Raw genomic sequence first — 27,484 nt, 5'->3', positions numbered from 1 at the left:
ATTTAAATAAGTATTCAGACCCTTTGCTGTGAGACTTTAAATTTAATAATGGAAAAAAACTATTTAATTAATTTTAGAATAAGGCTGTAACGTAACAAAATGTGGAAAGGGTCCAGGGGTCTCGATACTTTCTGAATGCACTGTAAATCCTGGATTTCTATTGTATTTATTGGCCAATGAGAGGCTTTGAAGCCACCGGTCAGACATATTGGCACTCTCAAGAAGCAGTCCTTCAAAGGAATACATGGAATTCTACAGTATTTCAATTCAATGTTTCAAAGGACAAAAATACATGTATTGTTGTAGTGGGGACAGTAACATTAGTACTTTAAAAAAAAATTGCCATAAAGGATTTAAAAAAATATTTTTATGTTTAGCTCACAATGTAATATAAGTATGCATTAAAGGTGTCTGTACTAAAATAAACATGTCAAAAACAAATGTAGAGATTAATAAATGCATTTCTAAAGCTTCTAACATATTTTTTTACCAATTGAGTGCTAAGATGGAAGCAGGGTGGCTTCAACACAACCCTCCCTGTCAGTCTAGTGTATATTTGTAATTAGTTTTTACCCTGTTTTTTGGTCATTGAGCATCTCATCAGCATTGTTCATCGGCATTGAACGCAGTGTTCCCTCTTTGATATCAAGCGCTGCCTGGTGGACTTACTATGGAAATGCAAACAAGAAAGAATAATTTAGCTGCATCATTCATGTTGCTGATTTTCTATATGTTATTTTTCAGTCCTACCTTTGAAATTGTGATGCTACTACTGCGTTTAGACAGGCAACTCAATTCGGTTATTGTTTCACTAATTGGACCATTCAGATCAGCTCTGAAGAAGATCTTATGTAAAAAGATGGAACAAATATCAGAATTGGGCTGCCTGTGTAAACGCAGCCATACACCCCCTTGAAGGTACTTGTATAAAGTCTCTACATGTCAATCAAACTGATGAGCCGAAACAACTCTCGAGAAGATTAAGTCTTCTCGGCAGTTCGAGTGTAATGTAGTAGTGACTGGCTGCATTGTAGAACGTTCATGTCTTGCGTTTGATGTTTTTTTATTTAGAAATTGTATTATATTGTATCTATTTATATTCATCTATTCTAGCTCCTGCAAACATTATTTTCTGTATGAGCCTTAACGTTACTTCCTGTGTGCTCTAAGCCCCCGGATATCCCCTATCGCATTGAGAGCTTAATCTACTTGTTGTAACTGGGGGATGCAAACTTATCGATACGTAACGATTATCACGATGTATAAAGACATGTGAAACAGTTCTCCGAGATTTCCTAACATTGTTTCGAACATGCCTGTTGTTAGAGAAGCTGCGGTCGTGGGTCTTGCTCTTGCAGTAACCGGAGGAGTTGCGTATGTCATCTGGACTTATGCGTCTTCGGGGGAAAAGCCAAAGCAAGAACCAGAGAAAATAGAAAAGGAGACTAGGAAAAAAACTGCACAAAAAGCACCAGAACCCGCACAGCAAACACCAACAATCGTAACAGAGGTACTTTTTGTTCGTATTATGCTTACAAAATGTCTATTTTGAGGCACGCCTACTTGACGGATGTTTGTGGTTGCTATTGGGAATTACCTCACCGCCACAGAAAAGTACTTGTGAAGATATTAAACAAGTTAGACTTTTCAAACTAGAGACTTGTAAACTAGAGGCAAATATCCTTTGCAGTTTTTAATAAATAGGGTCCATAGATAGGCAATATATCTATATACAAGGCGCCACTTTGGTTTTGGAAGTGGGGGGAGGCATAACCTGGCGGAACTTTTTGGGGCATCTAAAGCTAATTTCCTGCATTTTTACATAATCGAATATGCCTTCTCTATTTGAACAAAAAGTAATAAAAAATGCCCACAGTTATCAAGCTAGGTGAGAGGTCATTAGGGTAGCCTAGTGGTTAGAGCGTTGGACTAGTAACCGAAAGGTTGCAAGTTCGAATCCCCGAGCTGACACGTTACAAATCTGTCGTTCTGCTCCTGAACAGGCAGTTAACCCACTGTTCCTAGGCCGTCATTGAAAATAAAAATTTATTCTTAACTGACTTGCCTAGTAAAATAAATAAAATATGTTTAAGACTGAACTAGGTCAATATTTTATTTCCAAACATTTTCCTTGGGAATTGAAAAAAATGAATGGTGGGAACTGGGAAGGAAATTGTGTTGGGAGAGAGTTGAGTTAGACTGGTGTGGTTTGGGTGTGCAGGCTGCTTGGGCTGGCTGAAATTTGATATTGAGGATGTCTTAAGAAAAACAATCAAAAGTCTGTATTGGTTGTTAGACTATTGGTTTAAAATTCATCTCCGCTCCATCACAAACTGGTCTTCCCTGGCTGCCTGACCCTGCTGAGACCCCTGTCACCATCTGATCCGTGCTCTTGACTGACTTGCCTAGTTAAATAAAGGTAAAAATAAATCAATAAAAGATGAAGCATGACAAAGAATTACCTTAGTGTACATTTATACAGTATATTATCCAAGAATAGAATAATGGTCCAATAATGGAAATTACCATTATTCCCAGATCCTAGACTGTAGCTTTAAGCTTAAACTGCTGTTCTGTAGCTATGCCCATCAATATAAGATGGAACTTTGTATCATTCACTGATATTGTTAATATACTGCGAAATTCACCCGAGCTCTGTAGACTTCTTCCCTGGCTGTGTGACCCTGCTGGGACCCCTGTCACCATCTGATCCTACTAAGACATGGTGAGCAGTGTTGTGTACTGACTGTGCACTCAAGGTCTGCCATCCCACGGGACCTGCGGGCCCCGACAGAAATCATTGCGGCACGGTCTGCATTTTTCATTCTGTGGGCGGTCAGACGGATGACTTTTGGATGAAAGCATTTTTGTATCCACCGATTATTTGGAAACGGTCCTCTTTCTGCTTTGTATGCGTTAGCCTACTTATTGTATTAAAAGCACATTTTTCGCATTATTCACACACACAGAATTCGCTGCTTTAAGGTCCTGCCATCCTTAAGTGGCCTACCTCTCCTAGTTGATAATGAGAGTTCAAGTACGCTTAGTATGTGTGGTCTCATTGAAATAGAGTAGGCTGCAAACGTGGGTGGGGAATTACGTGGCAGGTAATTTAAATATGAAATTAACTTAAATATGATTAGACTGTAGTTTGCTAAATTGTCTGTAAATAAATAGGCTTGATAATGGAGTAAAGGAGGGTGCTCAACCAATGTGAGTCGCCGTGCAATCAAAAAATGGAATCATCATTGAAAAAGAAAAGGCACAACTCGCACATTAGTTAGGCTACAATGGTGAGCGAGCGTTGCACCTTTTCATTTTCAATAATGATTTATTAACCATTTATTTGTCTCTGCCTGCAAATTGTCCTCCTAAAAGCTAGGCTATATCATATAAGCCTATGAAAAATATAGTAAATGTCGCTGTCATCATTCTTGCTGCATCCCGTTCAGTAGACATACCTGTGAGATCAGGTGTGGTCTCAATTAAATAGAGTAGGCTATATCCTATACATGGGCGGAGAAGCACGGGCAGTTATCTTTCCAAGGAAATGTACTTCCTATATAGCTTACTATGTTGCCTCGAAATAGGCCTAAATATTGGTCACCCATATTTCTCAGTCTGAAAATCTTCCCACTCCTAAAAGGGAACTATGAAAATAACTCAAGAGAATGTGGAAGTCTTTCATACTCTGCTCTCTTCAAACTACATCTAGCATTTTGGCCGATATAGCCCAGTAATACAGATAGTCTAGAATCTCTAGGAATTTAAACAATTTCTTAAGTAATTTTTGCATTTGATATTCCCTATAGGGCGCAAAATTAATGGGACCATGGCTGGCATGTGAGCTGCATCACATACGCCTAAAATAACATTGCGGGACTGCAGTTGGGTCTGGGACCAGTTCTTGGGGTAGCGGGTGGGAGTCAGACAGGAAGCCAACAGCTGACGCGGATTCCGGTATGAAAAGGTCCTGCGCAGACCTCTACTGTGCACCATGACAGTGAATCCTTTAACCTTATAGCGGTTTATTACTGTGTCAGTGTGAAAAGTAGGGAATTAGCTCGGGAACTGACAGATCAATAACATTACATTGCCATACTGACTAATAAAAACGTACATTGTACTGAAAAAATGCCAGAATATAACTCTTCAATCGTTTGGCTGATGGTTCCATCATTTGATTCAGGTCGAGTGTGATTGAGGCAAAAATAATAGCTAACTTTAGCCAACTTTTGGCCAGCTCTCTCTAACTGTACATCAACTGGCGAAAGCTAGCCAAGTTAATTTACTCCTGTTGAAACGGGACCAAACAAAGGCTACAAAACATGTCTATACAAACAACTAGTTAGATAGCTATATGAGGTGGCTATTATTACTATCTGTCAGATAGCTAGAGGTTAGAGCTGACATGGCTGTCCTAGCTAATAGCTAACGTAGCTAATTCATTCACGTCAGTTGAGGGAATGAAACGTTACATGTCAGTTACAATACTAGCTCAGCACTGCAAAAAACAATCGTTTTTTTTCCTGTTAAAAGTTCAACCGCAGTTAAATCAAATCAAATGTATTCATATAGCGCTTCGTACATCAGCTGATATCTCAAAGTGCTTACAGAAACCCAGCCTAAAACCCCAAACAGCAAGCAATACAGGTGTAGAAGCACGGTGGCTAGGAAAAACTCCCTAGACAGGCCAAAACCTAGGAAGAAACCTAGAGAGGAACCAGGCTATGTGGGGTGGCCAGTCCTCTTCTGGCTGTGCCGGGTGGAGATTATAACAGAACATGGCCAAGATGTTCAAATGTTCATAAATGACTAGCATGGTCGAATAATAATAAGGCAGAACAGTTGAAACTGGAGCAGCAGCACGGCCAGGTGGACTGGGGACAGCAAGGAGTCATCATGTCAGGTAGTCCTGGGGCATGGTCCTAGGGCTCAGGTCCTCCGAGAGAGAGAGAGAAAGAAAGAGAGAAGGAGAGAAGGAGAGAATTAGAGAACGTACACTTAGATTCACACAGGACACCGAATCGTACAGGAGAAGTACTCCAGATATAACAAACTGACCCTAGCCCCCCGACACATAAACTACTGCAGCATAAATACTGGAGGCTGAGACAGGAGGGGTCAGGAGACACTGTGGCCCCATCCGAGGACACCCCCAGACAGGGCCAAACAGGAAGGATATAACCCCACCTACTTTACCAAAGCACAGCCCCCACACCACTAGAGGGATATCTTCAACCACCAACTTACCATCCTGAGACAAGGCTGAGTATAGCCCACAAAGATCTCCGCCACGGCACAACCCAAGGGGGGGGGGGGGCGCCAACCCAGACAGGATGACCACTTCAGTGAATCAACCCACTCAGGTGACGCACCCCTTCCAGGGAAGGCATGAGAGAGCCCCAGTAAGCCAGTGACTCAGCCCCTGTAATAGGGTTAGAGGCAGAGAATCCCAGTGGAAAGAGAGGAACCGGCCAGGCAGAGACAGCAAGGGCGGTTCGTTGCTCCAGAGCCTTTCCGTTCACCTTCCCACTCCTGGGCCAGACTACACTCAATCATATGACCCACTGAAGAGATGAGTCTTCAGTAAAGACTTAAAGGTTGAGACCGAGTTTGCGTCTCTGACATGGGTAGGCAGACCGTTCCATAAAAATGGAGCTCTATAGGAGAAAGCCCTGCCTTCAGCTGTTTGCTTAGAAATTCTAGAGACAATTAGGAGGCCTGCATCTTGTGACCGTAGCGTACGTGTAGGTATGTACGGCAGGACCAAATCAGAGAGATAGGTAGGAGCAAGCCCATGTAATGCTTTGTAGGTTAGCAGTAAAACCTTGAAATCAGCCCTTGCTTTGACAGGAAGCCAGTGTAGAGAGGCTAGCACTGGAGTAATATGATCAATTTTTTGGGTTCTAGTCAGGATTCTAGCAGCCGTATTTAGCACTAACTGAAGTTATCTTGCCAGCTACATCGGTCAACTAAAGAGTATCCCGTTTCTGCTCTGCTTGCCTTTACAACTCGGTGAACGAGCGCAACACATACACACTGAACCATGCTCAACTCTCCTGTACTGTTCCAGCCAGCAGGATAATTAATGGCGTTTTGTATAAGCTAACCTGTAACACCCAGTAAAGGAAACATAATTATCACACATCTGGTGTACAAACTGTAGCTAGGTCCAAGTCTTATCTTGACATTATAATCTTGCCGCACTGTTTTATCATGCACTAGTCTATTCTTACTCAGGCATTGGTTAGCTCGAACTGACCACATGCTGTTGTAATGCGACAGTTCAGTTATGCCCCCTTCAGTCTCTTTGACTTCTATGTGATAGAAAACTAAGGCTGAAGTAAAGATGAAGCAATAAAAGTTCATTGTGGGCTTAAATCGATGGTTCACTATTTGCAATGACCAGTACCATGGCCCAAGCTTTATAAATGTTCACATAACACATGATTCCGGATCAGCAATTACAGAAAAGTATTAATATGCAATGTTTAAATATATTATTAACCGGGTTGTGTTAACTTGTGTATCTGGATGTGCTTTTATTATTATGTGCCATCTTAGACAAAAGCCACGGGAAAGCAAGTCCTGGTGCTTGGCCTCGAAGGGGCAGGGAAGACCAGCTTGCTTCACTGCTTTGCCTCGGGGAGTCTGGAGCAGGATGTGACCCCAACACAGGGGTTCAATGCCGTCTCCATCAATAGAGAGGACCTGCAGATTGAGTTCCTAGAAAGTAAATGCAACTTGCACATGAAAATATTGAGTGCAGTTACTGATTATCTGGATGACCATGATATGAAGGACCAACATGAGTTCATCACTCGATATGCATTCATAGTATTTTCTTGTGTTTAATAAATGTTAAAAAATGACTTACTGCTCTGATACCTTATGGTGAAGAAATTAACTAAAAACATGCCATCTTTTGTAGTTGGTGGCACAGAGAATCTGCAGCCCTATTGGAAGAGGTACATGTGCAAGGCTATGGTCCTCGTATTTGTGGTGGACTCTTCCAACGCCGCCCAGTTCCCTTTGGCTAAGAAGCATCTCCACGAGCTGCTCGAAACCGACCTCTACCTTCCCTTAGTGGTACTAGCCAACAAGCAGGTGAGACTGACATACTTGCATCTCAATTGTCTTTCCTTGATTCCTCACGTATTTTCTACTCGCCTCCTCAAAATGCGTTGAAGGGGAGTGTCAGAGGGGAGTAACCTTGGATCTCTTTCAAGAATTTTAAGAATGAGATGAGGAAGGACGTGAGGAACCCAGGACAGACGTGAGAACGAGCCAAGAGTTGCATTTCAATAGTCTTGTGGCGTTTCCTTTCCTCATCGCCTCTTTTTCATCCTTGTGAGATACTGCACCTGCTCCAGTGTCTCACCTTGGGTTTGTTCCCGTTATTCCCCTTGCCTCCAGGATAACCAGGGGGCCTGCAGTATCACAACACTCCATGAAGCCCTGTCCCTGGAGGAGGTGGGGGACCAGCGCAAGCTCTTCCTCATCGGCACCCATGTAAGGAAGGGGGACACCGAGGTGAATTCTGCTGTGCAGGACGCACGGGACCTGATCATTCAAATGGTGCAGGATAGTAGATAGACTCACCATCTAGTCATCAGCTATGAATGTCCCACTGGCTGAGAGGTGATAGGTTAGTTTAGTTTCATCCCGTCCTGGCTTGCCTTCATTTGTTTTGATAGCACTAGCTACAATCTCTACTGACAGACTGCATGATAGTGAAAGGCCTCATTCACATCCAAAGAAGCCATAAGCTGACAAGGTTCTTATGGTCAAACTCATTCACTGGCAATTGTATTAGCACAAATGAACAATAGCACAGAGTTTTATCATTTACTTGCCTCTGTAGTTTTTCACTTTCAGACACAATAATTTAAGGATGGTCTCAACATCCTTACCTATAGGGATTGAATTGATAATGCTTTGTTGTTATCAAATATTATTCTCGTAGAGTTATGTACAACTTGCAGAGCATAATGCAGGTTCATTTTAGACAAATGGCTGTTAGGTAGTATGTTGAAGACCCTTTTGTTGTACATAGGATTATTTTTGTTTATATTGCATAGGAACGTGATGTATTGACTATGTTGTCTTAAAGGGACCTTGCTACATAGTTATATTTTCTTAAAACCGATGTGATATTTATTTAAACAAAGCAATCATCCCAAAAATTATTTTGAAGAACTGAACATTTCCAAAGTATCATTATTCACTTGTGTCTGGGCATTTGGCTAACAATGTTTTGCCTTGGAGTAGGTCGAAGCGTTTACATGCACTAAGGAATAAATCTACATGTGAGCACAACATGTGCTACTCATTTTCATGTTCATCACTTGTAAAACTACCGGTATAATCTTGAGTAATAAGCCGGTATGAAGTGCACTACAGAATTTCAAAAACCAATGGAACAATTATTTGTATGGCATGACTATAACAGACCTCCAAACTGTTTCTGTCATTTAAGCATAAAATACCTAATTTTTCCCCCACTCTTTTTCTGTTTTGTCACACCTGGTGATGTAAATAAAAACCTGGTTATAAATACCTGTGTGGCTCAACTTGTTGTCTATAGGCTTATGCTGACATTTAGTTCTCACTCCTCCAATATAAATATCTATATGTTTATTTTTGGAGTTAAAAATACAGCTAACCATAAATATTTATGTCATTGTTGACCTCCGATATCACTTTTCATTTGAAATCCTGTATCGGAACTCTTAAGAAATAAGGTAGACGCACCCCCAAAATGGGCTTGTACACTCCGGTTTCAACCCGCCACACTCAAGTAGTCCAGTCCTGTCATGTGATAAGTTGCTAGGGACTCCCAATACCATAGCAACAACACAGACCATTGTGACCCAGCAGGTGAATTCAACTGGGAACATTTATAAAGACTTCCCATCAGGCAGATATGGTATCTGGAAAAAAAGGTACGTATGGTGGGAACCATGTTGTCCGAATGCTTATGTTGAAAACCATTTTAATGTTATCCTTAAATTTTGGTCCTTTTTTTTAATATAATTTCCATTTTTATCATAAGGGGCTAAACCCAATTGCGTATTATTCTCTGAACAATCCTCTCTTTTGTAGGACTTGAATCCAGATCATGTCCATCAAACAGGTGCACATCTTTTCTTTATGAATTCCTTGCTTTCAGATCAAACTGATGTGTGAAAAAAAAGTAAGGTACTACAACTACTGTCCAGTTGTTGGTTGTCTTTGTATTGTCAATATACATTTTAACAGGGAATAATGAAATCAAACATTCTTGTAGGATTCTGGAACTTGCACAACACAAAGAAAACAAAACAGTGTGGGCCACAACACCTTGGTAAGTAGGCTACTTTTAAGTATTGGTATTTGCAAATAATTATATGCTCATTACATTTTACATGTTTCTATGACAAGTCTATCAGTGGGAGAAAAAAACACATTAAAGCAAGTACTATTTTTGTTTATACGTTAGCATTCATAGTGAAGATGTTTTATTGGATTTCCTCATTGATCTAGTCCAAAGCTTACCTGGGGCAATCAGGAGTCAATATGGCCTCTGTCTTACTCAGCGCTGGGTGCAGTTCCAACAGAGAGAATCCAATACCTAGCTGAGCACAAAAGAGACTTCTCAGCATGGGAGGACCACCTGAGGTAATGTATGTAAACTAATTACACCCAGGCTGAACATTATTGATGACTCTCAAAAAAGTATGAGCCAACAGTTTGACTAAAAAAGCACTGTAAGCAGGTATACTCGATACATTACCATTTTATTGTGCAGTGTCACCACAAAACAGTGAAAATGTTTGCTAAGTCTTATATTGGTCTGCTCCATAAGCTTGCGTAATATACAGTACATTTGGCTCTGAGCTCAAGCGCAGGAAATGGTCCTCAAGAGTGAAAAGGGATGTTAAGGCTACTTGCCAATTTCCTGCATCCTCATTGGAGGTGACTGCTACAGAGATGTCAATTCGAAATCGAGAAATGTCTGTTCGTCAGATTTAGACAGACCTGTATTAGATAATACACAAAAAAAGAAAGTAAGTTATCATTCAGCTGCCAAGCTAAACGTGCAAGCAACATTAGACAAGTCATTCAATCAAAATTCTTCTCAGGATGCCCTGCCTTGTAAGCAATTTGTTGAATTGAAGAAGGCAGCATTTGCCAGTAAGTGAGAATGAATGGCCAGTTTGGCCACAGGCAAGCTGCCATCATTGTTTCTGTGCTCATTGAATTTATGTTTTAATGTGCTGCAGTTTGTTTTTTGTGTGGTTTTGACAGAGAAACAATGCCCAAGTGTTCCAAGGGGTTGTAGTTTGACCACATAACCTCACCAACCTACTAGAAATAGGAGACAGATATTTGGCATTCTTCAAATGTTCAGTTTATGACTGAACCATTAAGTCTAATGAGATTACGGAAAAGTGAATTTAGCTGCCTGGGTGCTGCCTGCAGGCAACAGAGGTGGTATGTCACCCACACAATGTGTCATGATCTATATCTCGCATAAATGTGAAGTGAAATTGTTCAGGTTCAACACAGTCCGATCTGTCTATTCACCCCACTAAAACGTTGCATCATTAGTGATGCATTTAATCCTTTCAATTGTCCATTAAGACAGGAGGTTAAGTTTCTTACCCTCTGGCATGATGAGTCTTCTTTTAGTCCAAAGAAATGGACGGTAATTGCTTGTATTTTCCTGCAGGAAAGACGAGGAGGTGATCTCCTCCAGGAAGACATTACGTTCTTCCTCCAAGACAGCCCAGTACGAGCTTGTTGTCCGCCTGTCAACACCCAAGACCAGGTCCCGAAGCTCCCAAGAAATGGGGTAAAATCTCCAAGAAAACGTGACTATAACAAAATGTGCCCAGTCCACATTGTTAAATACTAGAGTATACGCAAGCATGCCACTTGGCGCAGATCCTCCTTGGCCTAAGAAGACGATATTTTGACATGTGTTATTTCAGTTGCGAGTTGTGGCTCTGGGAGAGAGAGGAGACGATGATGAGATAATAGGGGTTATTGTCCAAAGGTCAGGCCCCTGGGACATTCAGAGACGGCCACGGAAGTCTTTTTATAAATCTTAAAGCGCAGCAGCGCACATTTGGCCTCAAGCCTTCGAGAAAGGACTCTCAGGCCTGCACACTGGAGCGAATATAAAAAACAACATACCTCTTTGTATTCATGCCTCTGTGGAGTACACTCCCTTGGGAATGGTCTGAAAAGATGAGAGGTTTTAGTTCAAGGCAGAGGGCTATGTTGGGGTGTTTGTGTTTGTTTTATGGTGATCTTGCATATAGAAATATTAGAACCTCTGTGGTTCCACAGTCCTCCTCACACGTCGTGTTGTGAGTACAGCTGCCCTATCTGGCACATAGACCCCAGAGTGAGAACTGCTGAGACCACTCCACGGCTACGACAGCTAGCCAATCCCAAAGCGAACCACCTCAACTTCAAAAGCAACAGGGAGGTAAGTGCCTAGAAAGAAAGGTAAGTTATTCATTCAGTTCAGTGTAATTGAAAGTGTTGCCAAAGGTGTATATCAAAGGTTTACAGTTGCTGTACCTTTTGGATAACAATTGGATAACTTGGGGGAGGGGGGGGGTTGCCTTCAAGGCTTGAGTTCGTTTTCACAATTGCATGTTTGATTGGGAAACCATACATAAGTCAGTGATTCATCTTTTACTTCTTTTTCTTTTTTGAAGAAAGTGGAGACATACATTTCCTATGCTGCCAAAACAGCCCAGACCACTCCCAGGCTGGACCAGCTCTCGCTGCCCAAATTGAGGGATTGTAAAATGTTCTTTGAGCGAGGACATCCAGAGGACTCCATTTGGCCAGTGAGCTCATCGCCTTTACTGTCACCCACACAACACGCTGGAAAACAGTTAAATTCATAGACCTAGAATAATGCTCTTCACCAATGTGTAACATTTTCTCAATGTTGTTGTGATGTGCACATTTTTTGTCTTTCTAGAATTTGAAGAAAGATGCGACGTGAGAAAGAGTATGCTTTCAAATAAGTTTTTTAGATCCTTGGAGAGAACTCACTGAAACATGTATTCTCAACAGGTGTCAAGGAGAGCCCGTCAGGCCACAGCAACTTCACAACTTCAAACTCTATCAGCTCCTAAGGGACTTAATAAGGACTACATCCCTCTGAGAGACCTGCCACCTTTATGAGCTTGCTTCTCCGTCAAGGTCCATGGTGGTGCACAATGTACTAGGAAAATGGCCACTGAGAAAAGCAAAATAAATGGGTACGGAGTACTCAAGGGGTCTCTAATAAAACAACGTCTTGTGCTTTAAAAAAAATCTGTTTGGCGCCAGAGCCGAGATGGGAAAACCGGGCGCTTTTGTCCCCCACTGGTTTTGCAATCATGCGCATTGAGATGTGTTGCTTGGAGCTCTTTTTGACGACATCGAAGCAATACATTACATTTGTCTTTAGCAAACAGCCAAACCAAACGGTTGCTTTGCTCCAGTAGGCTCTCTTTCCAGAAGAATGTGTTTTCATCTTTTGAAATGAGAGCAACGGTATGATAAAAGGATCCACATGTGTTTCGACATTTCAATCATTCTGGGTTCTCTGTTTATATCAAAACCACCTGTTGTAAAGATTCCTCGCGTGTTTTCCTTGAGATAGTGAAACCTCATAGATTGATTCAAAAACCATATTCTCGCCCCATGAGCTTTAAATGTCAGCCTCCCAGTCTATATGACCACTGTTTAATTTACAAAAGGCACCGTGACCTCTGTTTGAAATACACCGTAATCCCGGTTACACTACAGGCACATGTGAGCATTACCTAAAAGTGGACACAATAGCTTTCAATGGGGCTATGTGGATTTAGAGCTGTGCAGGAGGTATGGTGGAGCCGCCATGAGTGTAGGGCCCGAGCGGAGAGGTGAACAGACCTCGGAGGCTGGACTTCAAATCAGATCCAAGCGTCCAACTGGGACCTAATCTTGGATAAGCCAGCAATGATCGCGACCTTGGACTGCAGGATAAAGAGGGATAGAGTGGAAGGTGGAGGAGGGCGAGGAGGAAGGAGGAGTGTCATGGCCGTTGGTGCCTCCCACTGGTTGACTCACTTCCCATGGGGCACCTGTTCCTACAGAGGAGCTCTGATCTATGCTGCTGGTTTTCTGTCTGTGTGTGGCAACCAGCTCTGACACGTTCATCAAGCTCCAGCTGACACTGATAGGCTCTGAGTGGGGTGGCTGTCTCACTGTCTGGATCCCGCCAGTTACATGAGATGTTGACGCTTGCAGAGTATTAGTGAGACTGATCTGGATTTGGCAGAGAACTGCAACGCTATATTAAACTACACTTTTTATAAAGGGCTTCTAAACGGTCCGTAATTAGTTTATAGACAGTTCATTATGGATGTAGTAATTGGTAATAAACTGTGTGTGTAAATATATCCCCTCTTTAAACACCTGAATGAAGATCACATGTTTAACTACTGGGTGAAACTAGCTACTTTCACATTTAGCCACTTAAACCTTATGAAGAGCTGTCTGCACACATATATTTCCTATCAACTCTTCACTGCCTCAATAGTTAAGTATGCAAACAAATGTCATGGTTCATTTTGTGTCTTATCGGCCTTGATTGATCTTCTCATATTATCCTTGCCTATTCAAGGCTGCACTCAAATACCCTTTGATCAAATAAAATCTAAAATATGTGGTCGGCCTACATCTTCAACCCCCACACACATGCACTTCCTCCTAATGCAGGGATAACAACAAACCAAGACATCCTCACTTGCCCCTTTTGGTTGAACTTTAAATAAAGTGAAAACCGACAAGAAAATGTCATCCTTGTGAGAACTGTTGTTGCTCATACATCGAAGCACATGTGAATCCTCTTAGTCTAGCAGCTTCTTGAGTCCTGGAAAGTGCGTCTTGGACAGAGTGCAGTTTGGACACTTCTGGAGTCAGTTCCTGGGGCCAGCTGGACCAGGCTCTGACGCTCACCAGTCTTGGGGTGACAGATTCCACACAAGCCTGCTAAGTCCTCTTAGCAACAGACAATGCAGGGCCCATTCAAATTCCATACACACCACATTGGCCTCTTATAGAGCACTAACGGCCTTTCATTCCACTGAATTGTGGTTCGGAAAATGACATAACAAGCAGTATGGCATTATCTTCCTGATATACTTTGCCAGCTATCAGCACATATCAATAAAGGTGGGGTATACTTTTTTTTCTCTGATCTTCAAATATCCATTTCTTTATTGGTTTGTTTACTTATTTTAGTTGTTTTGCAGCTGCAACACAAGTCATAAGATGGCATGCAATGATTTAAGAGTGCCGTGCAAGAAGGGACAATATGCGTTCAGCTGGAGCTTGATGAATGTTCAGCAATTGGTGAGTTAGCTGCTCAACTCTCAACAAACACACTTGTTTTTCCCTCTTTGGGTGTGACTCTTTTTTACACAGTCAGCTGAACAGGGGAAACAAAACAGACCGGGACAGGAAGAACAGTATATACCACTGTGTGTGTGCAGTATGTGCAGCCAGGCCACACAACTATCTCTTATAACACACTGTAAAACAGAGAGGAGAGTTTTATTAGGACCAGAAGTACCTGAGTTAGTATATATTTTTGTTGTTGGCAGTTCCCACAATCAGTCCAACATTACCCTAAGTTTGTTGGCAGGATATCACTCCCTTCTCTCTTTACTTCACGTTATTTCCCCTAGACAGATATTTAGAAACTGGGACAACTGAACCGACAAGTAGGTGGCATCACCTGCTGGTGGTTGTTTGCTCTTAACCTCAGCTTACTTGTCTAAAGCCTTTCCTTCCAAATTTGCCATCTTCCCTGTTACATGGCTAGCCGATTCTGTAGAATCTGTCGTAAAATGAGTGCTGCCTCACATCTTTTATAGTCCCATGAAAGCCTAATGTTATCCTGCTCCCTGCTGAGAGACACACAAAACAAAGCCTCACAACCAAGTCCCCCCCCCGCCAACTCTTCCCGTCATTGTACCCTACTTCCTCATTGCATTCAGCAGCCCCCTTATACAGATGACATGAAGTATGGAAGCAGGCTACCATAATGTATAATATAATATAATATATGTTTATTTATTATTATATGTAAACATGGCGGTTATATTGGCAAAGAAACAATGACTCACTTTACATTCAGTAAATGAAAATAGCTTAGATACAAAAGAGAGAGAGTGATTCAAGGAAGGGGGGATTGGTCAGTAAGGGCGCGGAGGGTGGGTCGGAGGAGCAACGGGATGAGGAGGAGGTTTCCTACGCCATTCCAATCTCAGTCTTTCACTGATCCCAGTTGAGCTGGAAGGCCCTCGGCCTGTCTCCACTGTGCGTTGCGTAGCCTAAACCATTTCTGAAACAAACAAAAAGAGCCCAAGGGGGGTGTCAGAGACAGATGACGGCACACCACGGCATTGTTACTATTGTTCAACCGGGTATTAGTTCCAAATACCATGTATTATTGGTCAATTTGTTTAAAACCTGAACTAACCTGGGTGAGGTAATGGCGGGTTACAAACTCAATTAAGTCATTGTGACATGAATATTCCTTCTTCCCCTAGGTGTTTTTCCTTATGCAGGGCGATGAGGTTCCTAAAGCAACACCCAGGGCTGCTTACATCTAAATGTTCAACTGAAACAAATAAACTCTGATTTTTAGGAGGGAATTTCTGTAGCAGTATCTTTCCAGCTAGGCAATTGGGGGAGAAATCAACTACACTCAGACAACGCTGTGGACAATTAGTTGTGTCTGGAAACAGGGTTTGGCTGTGTCATCGACTGTGAAATGCGTTCTCAACTGTGATTTCCCCACTCTATCTGAATGATGCCATCATTGCTGTGGATTCTCTTGACAACTTGGAATTCCAAACAATGACAGAATTTCATGGATGGTAAAATCATTAAGCAAAATCGTGGATGGTGAAAATTGTTATTGTGGGCCAATATAAAAAATGTTTTTTAGCAATACCCCAGTTGAGAAGAATTGGTATCCAAATGAAAACTACATATGATTCTCATTTGAAATGTCCATGCCCTAAAGTGGTCAGAATATCCGATATCAAACCTGTCATGGGTGTGTATTCACAGATAGCTAGAAGTATTAATTGACACTGTATAGCTAAATTGTGCTTCATTTTTGTTCTCCCAGATGGATTACACAGAGAAATCACTGCCAGAAACTCCACATGACCCCATTGCCTCCGTGTGCTTTAGAAAGCACAGAAGGTCTAATAATGAGGTACTGTATGAAACACCTTGTAAAGAGGTAGAAACATGTTGCGAGAGGGAGTGGTAACAGGGTGTGCCTTTTCCCTTACGTGTACCGTAAGACCTATCAAACATCCAGGGCTTTGTTCAAACTGAATGAGACAACAGTAGGTGGTTCAAAACATCCGCTGTCAATGAAGTCAGAGGGCCAAGTACTCAACCTCACCCAGAACCGCATTTGCCTAGTCAAGTTGGCTGGGCTTCTTCCAACTAAGCGCACTCAATGGAAATACAATGGAAATACTCAGTCACCAGCGGAGAGAGCAGGCCAAACCGGTTTGCAGTGGAGAGATGATCTGTGCATGTAGTTGTTGATGATCCTCCATTTGATCATGCAAATAATGTGCCGGACAAAATCTGCTCAAGGCAATGGGTTGGTTACGTTCTTCTCTGTCACACACACCACTGTATCTGAAACGTGCGTATAAAAATGATCCCAGCTCACTTCTTCCTCCAAAACAACAGCAAATGAATGTATGTGAAGCCTAAAACTGATAGTGAACCCTGAAACTGAACGTTGTTTCTCCGTCGACTATGCTAAAAGGACAATAAACAACAGAGTGCATTACAACAAGCATCCTAAATACGGAATTAGAAGAACTAGCCTCTGCATAAGTGGAATGCTATCAGATAGAGGTGTCTGCATAACTTCACCATGTTCTCAACACCTTGGAGTATCACTGACCCAGCCTTCAAGCAAAGGATAGGCCCTACCCCGAAACTGTGCATATGTTTATGTCATACTATATGGTTACTCAATGGCTTGGTTATTGCATAGTCAAGAGTCATGTCCAACAACAAACGTTGACTCAATTAAATGTATGTTGTGACTGTATCCAAACGTTATGTAAGGACCACAGGTGTTCAGATGTATTATTAGAATGTTTGGAATTTCTGGAATGAGTAAATAATCTCTTTAAAACCGCCAGCCTCGCGTTATTTGGGGGACAGTGACATGGCATGCGAACTAAAGAGCCGTCACTGGACGCGCGCGCTGTCAGCACTCTCCGAATCACGCTATTCTCTTTTGACATCGTTGCCACTGAACACAAAATATAGTTAGGCTACACATTTGGGTAGCCTAATAGAGGTCGATAATATCTCATCAAAACAACGATCTTTCTTCTGGCCACTCATCTGCGCGCCATTACGCCTATTCAGGGAAATACCAATTGCCTCTCTTTGGAAATTTTTACATAGTATTTGTTCAATGGTGCGTGGGAAAAAATGAGAAAAAAGTACACTGGGGTAGCCTGCGCCAGCGCAGATATGTATCAATATTAAGTTATATGTACCCACAACATTGTAGCCAATAGCCTATAGGTTCCCAAATATGTGTAACTCTCTAAATAATGCTAATTTTCAAGATAAACAAGGCATTAATTTGATTGTTGACATTATATTACACATTGAAAAGACAGATACATTACACATTAACCTAATTTGAGTTTTGACAATAAATGCGTGTGGATCATTTTAAGCCGTTTCTAGCCAATTCACCCCATCCTCAGCAAAGTTTATTTCCTCGCAACATTGTTTTCATCATACAAAACGAATCTCTCCATTGAGCGTAACATTTTCATTGTTGAAACAACATCGAGAACATAATTGAACACTCACCGCAGTCTCTTCCTCCGTTAGTCCGCTTTCAGCTGCGATCAACATGAGCGTCGACTCGTCGGGATGCTTGCTGACTCTGTTGAAATTCTCCTCCAGAATTTTAATCTGGTCCTCCGCTAACTGCATACTTTCCATTCCATTTGAAGCCATGTTCCCTCTCCAAAAGAGCTCTCAGTCACAGAAGTCGTTTTTATGATATAGGTTCAAAATTGCACTTCGTGGTATAAACTCCAATCCAAATGACGTCCGTTTGCCAGTAAATAGCAGTGGCAACTAGGAAATAATGCTGGAGATAACGACCAACAGCAATCGCTTAGCAATTATAGCCCCTGAAAAACTAACAACAAAAACGCATGTCACACTGACTGAATGTCGACCGTGTGAAAGCTCTACTACTGTCAACAGTGGCTCTCTCAGAGCGTTTAACAGAACACTCCCCTTCTATATGAAATTCAATGAAAGTTTGACCCCACGGAGTATGAACAAGTTTAAAAGTGACATACTCATATATGAATACACATACAGAAGTTTAGATATTTCCACAGTGCTTCTATTAGCTTATTTCTCTCAACTCAACTGCTGATAAGCCTTGTCTCTCCTCATTATATGCAACATATGCTTGATGATGTCAGGACTACATGATGCTCTGCACTGGAGCTGCTGCCCCAGCTGCACCTGTAACCTATCTAAAGGGCCTGCTTAATGCATGGGCTTACCGGGGCTGAAGCCCCTGTGCCCAGGCCGTGGGGGGCCCAAGAGACAAAAAATACATAAACAACAAAAGAACACAGTGGCCTCCATCAATCTTAAACGGAAGAAGTTTGGAACCACCAAGAACCTTCCTAGAGCTGGCCGCACAGCCTAACTTCGCAATCTGGGGAGAAGGGCCATGGTCAGCGAGGTGACCAGGAACCCGATGGTCATTTTAACAGAGCTCTAGAGTTCCTCTGTAAGGATGGGAGGTTCCCCCTTGGGTTGTGCCGTGGCGGAGATCTTTGTGGGCTATACTCAGCCTTGTCTCAGGATGGTAAGTTGGTGGTTGAAGATATCCCTCTCGTGGTGTGGGGGTGGTTTGGCAAAGTGGGTGGGGTTATATCCTTCCTGTTTGGCCCTGTCCGGGGGTGTCCTCGGATGGGGCCACAGTGTCTACTGACCCCTCCTGTCTCAGCCTCCAGTATTTATGCTGCAGTAGTTTATGTGTCGGGGGCTAGGGTCAGTTTGTTATATCTGGAGTACTTCTCCTGTCCTATTCGGTGTCCTGTGTGAATTTAAGTGTGCTCTCTCTAATTCTCTCTTTCTTTCTCTCTCTCGGAGGACCTGAGCCCTAGGACCATGCCTCAGGACTACCTGACATGATGACTCCTTGCTGTCCCCAGTCCACCTGGCCGTGCTGCTGCTCCAGTTTCAACTGTTCTGCCTTATTATTATTCGACCATGCTAGTCATTTATGAACATTTGAACATCTTGGCCATGTTCTGTTATAATCTCCACCCGGCACAGCCAGAAGAGGACTGGCCACCCCACATAGCCTGGTTCATCTCTAGGTTTCTTCCTAGGGTTTGGCCTTTCTAGGGAGTCTTTTCTAGCCACCGTGCTTCTACACCTGCATTGCTTGCTGTTTTAGGCTGGGTTTCTGTACAGCACTTTGAGATATCAGCTGATGTACGAAGGGCTATATAAATAAACTTGATTTGATGGGAGAACCTTTCAGAAGGACAACTGTCTCTGCAGCACTCCACCAATCAGGCCTTTATGGGTGAGTGGCCAAAAGGAAGCCACTCCTCAGTAGAAGGCACAAGACAGCCCACTTGGAGTTTGCCAAAAGGCACTTAAAGACTCCCCGACCATGAAAAACAAGATTCTCTGATCAAATGAAACCAAGATTGAACTCTTTGACCTGAATGCCAAGTGTCACATCTGGAGGAAACCTGGCAGCATCTCTACGGTGAAGTATTGTGGTGGCAGCATCATGCTGTGGGGATGTTTTTCAAGGGCAGGGACAGGGAGACTAGTCAGGATCGAGCGAAAGATGAACGGAGCAAAGTACAGAGAAATCCTTGATGAAAACCTGCTCCAGAGCACTCAGGACCTCAGACTGGGGCGAAGGTTCACCTTCCAACAGGACAACCCAGGAGTGGCTTCGGGCCAAGTCTCTGAATGTCATTGAGTGGCCCAGCCAGAGCCCGGACTTGAAAGACCTGAAAATAGCTGTGCAATGACACAACCCATCCAACCTGACAGAGCTTGAGAGGATCTGCAGAGAAGAATGGGAGAATGGAATTCCCCTAATACAGGTGTGCCAAGCTTGTAGCATCATACCCAAGAGGACTTGATGCTGAAATCACTGCCAAAAGTGCTTCAACAAAGTCCTGAGTAAAGGGTCTGAATACTTATGTAAATGTGACATTTCAGTTTTCTATTTGTAATAAGTTAGCAGACATTTCTATAAACCTGTTTTTGCTTTGTCATTTTGGGGTACTGTGTGTACATTGATCAATTTTAGAATGAAGCTGTAACGTAACAAAATGTGGAAAAAGTCAAGGGGGTCTGAATACTTTCCAAAGGAACTGTATAGCCTAAGTTAACGATGTGTGTACTATCTCAGGACACCATAAACCAGGAGGACCATGTAACAAACCATTCAATCATTACAATGGAGGCTTCATTTATTTATTCTTTCCTAAGTTTCCCTTTGTAGTGGTGACTTGGCTATAATTGAAATTACAACAGAAATGGCCTTGTGGTGTTGTTGATTTTCTCAGGGGAAAACAGTCAATACTGTGATATACACAAATGTTCACCCGTTTCAAAAGCAGGTTCCTTTTAAATGCTATTTTTAGATTCAGATTTGGCTCATCGTTTTAAGTTACTCTCAATGAACAGCTGGAAAAGAGGGACACAAACCCAATGATAAGGACCAGCCTTGCCTGTATATAGGCGCTAAATAGATTATTTATGTTGCCCATATCTTTAGTGTTGGCAGTACTCTGCACCTGTTATGTCATATTATGTAGTGTAACTAAAATGCCTTAAAGTTAATACCGATAAAACCATGAGCAGCAATATTGATTGGCAAAGTAAAATCTTTGCCTTAGTACAGACAGATATAAATGTTATAATGACATCGACCTTTCAATTTAGGACTATATCACAAGGCAAAGATCCATATTTGTTTCAAGTAGTGAAAGAGAGAGTTCCATTTGATTTGTATTACTCACTAGCCCGTTTGACAGGTTGTACAAGCCACAATCACTGATAAGACTTGTAGTATCCGCATGGTCAATCCAGAATTCAGCAAATAGCAACTGTTAAGAGACATCGGTTGGCACCTGTTGCAAACATTTTGAACCGATTATGAATGGACTATGTTCATAAACATTATGTTGAATAATTCAAATAGAAATAACCATCATGCATTTTGATAGGCAACAATATTGAACTGAGCTTTGTTGAATTCAGGAACACCAATGTACCCAGCCCCACAAGCAGTTTGTCCACTTCAGCAGGCCTACTGTAGATATGCAAAGATATGGTAATTGCTTTTGAGTTCAAAATGGATATGAGGCCTGTCTAAATATATCAGGGGTTAGGACCTCCCTGCCAGTAGAATGAGTTGTGTGCGTGTGACCAATCAGCATATCCTCTCCTGACTTACACAACAATGCCCTCTATTTTCTCAAATTCAATTACATTCCACTAAATTAAATGACATATCATAACAAAAATGATTAACTGAGACCAAAATAATCCAATCAAATGAATTAAAGCAAATTTAAGTGGAATGGATAACATGAGCTTGATCCTGTGATTGTGCTTAGTAGACGTACAGAGGTCGAGTAACTCATAATCACACATTACCGTCTTCTACCGGGACCAGAGTCATGTCTTTATGGCTTGAAAGCGAGACTATTGCTACATGCAGATCAGAGGTAAGGTGTTGTTTTGAAACATAATTAGGGTGGCAAATTCCTAAGACAATCACCCATCACTGAGGACATAGACATGACTGAGATGGGATAACCCCTTGGTATAGATGTGGGTATTTACTAGTGAATGAGAGGGTGATGTCACGCGACACAACTATGTTACCATGTTTGGTAACTAACATGCTGTACGGTTTGACTCTGACATGATACGGATAATAATGTTGTGGTAAGAAAAACAATGCTTGTGTCATAACATTCCATGACAACTACTACCAGCTGTTAGACCTACTGTTGATGAGTGAATGATTCAATAATTTACGCTCATAGCAGTCCTATGACATAGTTATAGTAGGACTGTCACGAGTCACTACAGAGATTTGTTGCATCAGACACTATTCTACTGTTATGACAGCCCAATGTTGAAAGGTCTCTTGAGTCATCTACATTTTTTTTGTTTTACTGCATACCAACACTTACACTAGATTGGTTTAGAGATGTATTGTTGTCTCTAAATAAATTGGACAAAAATAAGAAAAGCAAAACAGGATGTTCAACTATCCACACTGTCCCTATCGCACATCCTTACGACCACCCTTCTAAAACAGGAGGATGAATAAGGAAAGATACCCAAATAATAATAAAGGAAGTCTAAAACAAACACCCAACTCTATTTCCAGAAAAGGAAATATGTTCGTACAAGTATGCAAAGATAAAACAACAATAAATCTGTAGATGGACTGACATGTAGTAGGCCATACCACTACTAAATCTCTAAGGCCTCCGGGAGATTGAGAAAACAGAGCTCGTCTCCCCCTGGCTTTAACCCCCTGAGCCAAACATCTTGTTTCCATTAAAGAGCATCTGTAATGGCCTAAGAGTCACTCTGGAAGGAGCTCCTGCACAAGTCAGTTATTTAAGGAAGCCGGGGCCGTATCACATGGGCCTTACATGACAGTATCGTAGTCCGGTTCTACCCTACCACTTCCCTCGTGCCTCCCCCTCCAGAAAAAGAAGCATCTGGAAATGAGGAATCAAATTCGCCTGGACCTGGCAGAGGAAACGAGGCTGCTGAATTATGGAGGAGTGTTGGGCTGGGGACAGAGCGAGAAGCATTGGAGCGTGCCCGTTTGGTCTGCTCTCGCTGGTGGCACACTCAGCTCCTTCATGGAGGAAGCACTAAAGAAGGCTGCAATAAATCATCATGCTGGGAAGCCAGACTTTGTGCAAATGGCAGGAAGCAACTTCCTGTGGTCTTAGTAAGCTGGCCAATGAAGAAGATGTGTATAAGGGTGGAGTGGCTCTGTTTTAAACAGTGCGAAGGCAGGATGTCTTATGCAATTGGTTCAGCTTTATTCATTGTGATGTCAAGATGGTGCCAATATAGGCTACCGCTCTAGGCCCCAGGGTAGGGACCGAGTTGAGTCTTACTTTACTTACTGCTGGCCAAGCACAACAATAGCTACTGTCACACAGATGGAGGCAAGGGTGTCATGCACCCCAAAAATCTGAGGGGGCACAAAGTACGTGAGGGGGGCGAGTTGGAGAATTTTGCCATTTTCCTCTGAAACACCAGTAAGTTTTCTCCTGCAATCTAGAGCCATAATCATTATGTTTAATTGTAGGTTAAAAAAATAATATTTTTCTGCATATCTAAGCATACCTCGAGTGGTCTGTACCCACCAGACTGCTTCTCTGAATCTCTGCTTACATCTGAGTAAAAGATGTAAGCAGAGAGCTGTTGCAAAATATGTTTTACTGCTGCTCTTTAATTACTTGTTACTTTAATCTCTTATTCTTGTCCATATCTTTTGAACTGCATTGTTGGTTGGGGGCTCGTAAGTAAGCATTTCACTGTAAGGTCTACCTACACCTGTTGTATTCGGTGCATGTGACTAATAGCATTTGATTTGAAGATTGAAAGGAATGCTTCTTATTCAGTAAATTTAATTATTGCTTGCTTTTCTACCAACCTTGCCAGCAGGCATGCCAGCTAAAATAGTTTAACAAAATAGGTAATCTAACTGGGCTAGCTAAAGCCAACATCGTAAAATTGCCATGTGGCTAGTAGTATTACAAAGAACAAACAAACAAACAAACACACTTGTTTTTTTAAATGACAAATTGAGGGGGCAAGTGCCCCTGTGCCTCCTATAGGCATGACGCCTCTGGATGGAGGCACTGCTATTCCTTTGCTTCATTTCCAAAACAATGAAATAATGTAGTGTTTAATCCCAATGACATGGCTTGAAATTCAAGAAATCTTGGTAGGCTATCTATTTTGAACACTCAACTCTATTTGACTTACCCAAGCTGCCTTTCGTGAGAGAAATATTGTATTGACTGAGTGAGCAACAAAATTGATATACTGTGGGCCCCCATGTCTCTATGAGAGCCTCCTGCCAACAGCGCTATGGGAGTCTCTCACAGGTCGTTCTGCATATGGTTAAAGTTTAGCAGTCAGGCCTGTTCAAAGAGTGCTCATCAAAATAAAACTCCCAGCCGACTCTCTCTCTCTGACAGTTGGAGAGGTTGATGGGGGGGGGGGTGTTTGTGTCAAGCTGCGGGAAAGCTGTACAAACACTGTTGTTTGTTCTGCCCATTAAACCATACACAAATAGAGGTGATGAGGCTTGCATGAATTGCATATGATGACCTCGATAACAGAGCGTCATGAGCTCCCTTTTGTTCCCGGTAATGCAAACATTGAGTGTTGTAAAGAAGTTGGTTTGTGTATTTCAACTGCTAACAGCAGATGTGGAAGGGGTCTGTTCATTACCATGGAACAATAAGCTATTACTATGTCGTCAAGTCTATTACTTCACAATATGCTACCATGTGAAAATTAACAAGGCTCTTGGTTAGATGCTTTGAGCTGCAGAAGAGGTATAAAAAGAAGACTTCTGGGTATTATCTCAAACTAAATACATTTGTCATAAGAAACTCACTCCTTGGTATACAGAAAATACCCGAGCTCTGAAGCAAGCTTCCAGAAAATTGGAGCGGAATTGGCGCTACAACCAAACTGGAAGTCTTCCGACTAGCTAGGAAAGACAGTGCCTTGCAGTATTGAAGAGCCCTCACTGCTGCTCAATCATCCTATTTTTCCAACTTAATTCAGGAAAATAAGAAACAATCCAAAATTTATTTTTGATACCGTCGCAAAGCTAACTAAAAAGCAGCATTCCCCAAGAGAGGATGGCTTTCACTTGACCAGTGATAAATTCATGAACTTCTTTGAGGAAAAGATCATGATTATTAGAAAGCAAATTACGGACTCCTCTTTAAATCTGCGTATTCCTTCAAAGCTCAGTTGTCCTGAGTCTGCACAACTCTGCCAGGACCTAGGATCAAGAGAGATGCTCAAGTGTTTTAGTACTATATCTCTTGACACAATGATGAAAATAATCATGGCCTCTAAACCTTCAAGCTGCATACTGGACCCTATTCCAACTAAACTACTGAAAGAGCTGCTTCCTGTGCTTGGCCCTCCTATGTTGAACATAATAAATGGCTCTCTATCCACCGGATGTGTACCAAACTCACTAAAAGTGGCAGTAATAAAGCCTCTCTTGAAAAAGCCAAACCTTGACCCAGAAAATATAAAAAACAATCGGCCTATATCGAATCTTCCATTCCTCTCAAAGAATTTAGAAAAAGCTGTTGCGCAGCAACTCACTGCCTTCCTGAAGACAAAGAATGTATACGAAATTCTTCAGTCTGGTTTTAGACCCCATCATAGCACTGAGACTGCACTTGTGAAGGTGGTAAATTACCTTTTAATGGCATCATACCAAGGCTATGCATCTGTCCTCGTGCTCCTAGACCTTAGTGCTGCTTTTGATACCATTGATCACCACATTCTTTTGGAGAGATTGGAAACCCAAATTGCTCTACACAAACAAGTTCTGGCCTGGTTTAGATCTTATCTGTCGGAAAGAAATCAGTTTGTCTCTGTGAATGGTTTCTCCTCTGACAAATCAACTGTAAATTTCGGTGTTTCTCAAGGTTCCATTTTAGGACCACTATTGTTTTCACTATATATTTTACCTCTTGGGGATGTCATTCGAAAACATAATGTTAACTTTCACTGCTATGCGGATGACACACAGCTGTACATTTCAACGAAACATGGTGAAGCCCCAAAATTGCCCTCGCTTGAATCCTGTGTTTCAGACATAAGGAAGTGGATGGCTGCAAACTTTCTACTTTTAAACCCGGACAAAACAGAGATGCTTGTTCTAGGTCCCAAGAAACGAAGAGATCTTCTGGTGAATCTGATAATTAAACTTGACGGTTGTACAGTTGTCTCAAATAAAACTGTGAAGGACCTCGGCTTTACTCTGGACCCCAATCTCTCTTTTGCCGAACATATCAAGACTGTTTCAAGGACAGCTTTTTTTCCATCTACGTAACATTGCAAAAATCATAAATTTCTGTCCATAAATAATGCAGAAAAAATGTATCCATGCTTTTGTTACTTCTAGGTTAGACTACTACTTTCCGGCTACCCAGATAAAGCACTAAATAAACTTCAGTTAGTGCTAAATACGGCTGCTAGAATCCTGACTAGAACCAAAAAAATGTATCACATGACCCCAGTGCTAGCCTCCCTACACTGGCTTCCTGCTAAGGCAAGGGCTGATTTCAAGGTTTTATTGCTAACCTACAAAGCATTACATGGGCTTGCTCCTACCGATCTTTCCGATTTGGTCCTGCCGTACATACCTATATGTACGCTACGGTCACAAGACGCAGGCCCCCTAATTTTCCCTTGTTGCAACCTCGACAACTACTGTGATTATTATCATTTGACCATGCTGGTAATTTATGAACATTTGAACATCTTGGTTATGTTCTGTTATGATATCCACCCGGCACAGCCAGAAGAGGACTGGCCACCCCTCATAGCCTGGTTCATCCCTAGGTTTCTTCCTAGGTTTTGGGCTTTCTAGGTTTTGGGCTTTCACCCTGCTTCTAAACATGCATTGCTTGCTGTTTGGGGTTTTCGGCTGGGTTTCTGTACAGCACTTTGAGATATCAGCTGATGCAAGAAGGGCTTTATAAATACATTTGATTTGATATTATCTGGGGTTCAACTGCAGTTTTTCACTGGACTACAAAGAATAATGTTTTCTCTATTTTGACAAACACTACTATCTGCAGTTTATCCTGTCAAACAATACTCCATTGTAAGCTTACAAGACAAGCACAGAAAATACCTTTCGTTGAAGCCAAGATTACACCTCAAAACCACAAGCAGCGTATCACTAGTAGATATGTGGTAAGAACTGAGATAAGGGGCCTGTGTGTGTAACAACTTCAGTTTGCTTTAAGGAGGCAAAGCGGAAGAAGGGAGGAAGAAAAGCATATATTTAAACAGTGGTCTCAAAATCAGGTGTAAGTTTGCAGTAATAGCCACCACAGGGACATGAAGTTACTGTAGAAACCCCTTTTCTGGATATCAAGATGGGAAAATGTAGTCATTATGCAAGGCTGAATGGGGAAACTGTGACATCATGCCCCATGAAAATATCTGAGGTACTGTGGTGGTGAGTGAAAGGGGGTGTTGAAGTGGGTGTGTCCCGTGGGCCGTCCAGTCAAAATGGTGTTTAAATATAGCTGGTCAACAGCAGTAG

The 27,484-nt window shown here is 42.0% G+C and overlaps 3 protein-coding genes and 1 long non-coding RNA gene across 5 annotated transcripts; 2 read left to right on the top strand and 2 right to left on the bottom strand.

Moving 5' to 3' along the window:
• Nucleotides 1–980: 980 nt before the first annotated feature.
• On the top strand, nt 981–8,564 carry arl9 (ADP-ribosylation factor-like 9). Its single transcript, XM_064973939.1, has 4 exons — nt 981–1,510; nt 6,568–6,736; nt 6,935–7,110; nt 7,420–8,564. Exons 1-4 carry the CDS (start codon nt 1,313–1,315, stop codon nt 7,597–7,599), a joined length of 723 nt encoding a protein of 240 aa, XP_064830011.1. The 5' UTR covers nt 981–1,312; the 3' UTR covers nt 7,600–8,564.
• On the bottom strand, nt 2,075–10,733 carry LOC135545940 (uncharacterized). Of its 2 annotated transcripts, XR_010456525.1 has the most exons (4): nt 10,651–10,733; nt 9,937–10,023; nt 9,541–9,616; nt 2,075–4,942 (listed from the first exon to the last, which is right to left on the bottom strand). It is a non-coding gene; the product is annotated as an uncharacterized LOC135545940 (long non-coding RNA). The 2 variants fall into 2 exon arrangements; XR_010456524.1 differs by lacking the exon at nt 2,075–4,942 and having other exon boundaries at nt 8,133–9,616.
• Nucleotides 8,846–13,706, top strand: LOC135545937 (sperm microtubule associated protein 2). The gene is made up of 8 exons (XM_064973938.1): nt 8,846–8,948; nt 9,109–9,139; nt 9,293–9,349; nt 9,529–9,663; nt 10,718–10,840; nt 11,341–11,482; nt 11,718–11,852; nt 12,085–13,706. Exons 1-8 carry the CDS (start codon nt 8,930–8,932, stop codon nt 12,193–12,195), a joined length of 753 nt encoding a protein of 250 aa, XP_064830010.1. The 5' UTR covers nt 8,846–8,929; the 3' UTR covers nt 12,196–13,706.
• Nucleotides 13,707–15,091: 1,385 nt separating this feature from the next.
• Nucleotides 15,092–18,472, bottom strand: hopx (HOP homeobox). The gene is made up of 2 exons (XM_064973940.1): nt 17,923–18,472; nt 15,092–15,388 (listed from the first exon to the last, which is right to left on the bottom strand). Exons 1-2 carry the CDS (start codon nt 18,070–18,072, stop codon nt 15,311–15,313), a joined length of 228 nt encoding a protein of 75 aa, XP_064830012.1. The 5' UTR covers nt 18,073–18,472; the 3' UTR covers nt 15,092–15,310.
• Between the last annotated feature and the right edge of the window lie 9,012 nt (nt 18,473–27,484).

Source organism: Oncorhynchus masou, chromosome 9, assembly GCF_036934945.1.
Source record: "Oncorhynchus masou masou isolate Uvic2021 chromosome 9, UVic_Omas_1.1, whole genome shotgun sequence".
NCBI lineage: Eukaryota > Metazoa > Chordata > Actinopteri > Salmoniformes > Salmonidae > Oncorhynchus > Oncorhynchus masou.
Note: the sequence above shows the minus strand (reverse complement) of the source record. Positions and strands in the feature narration are given on the sequence as shown.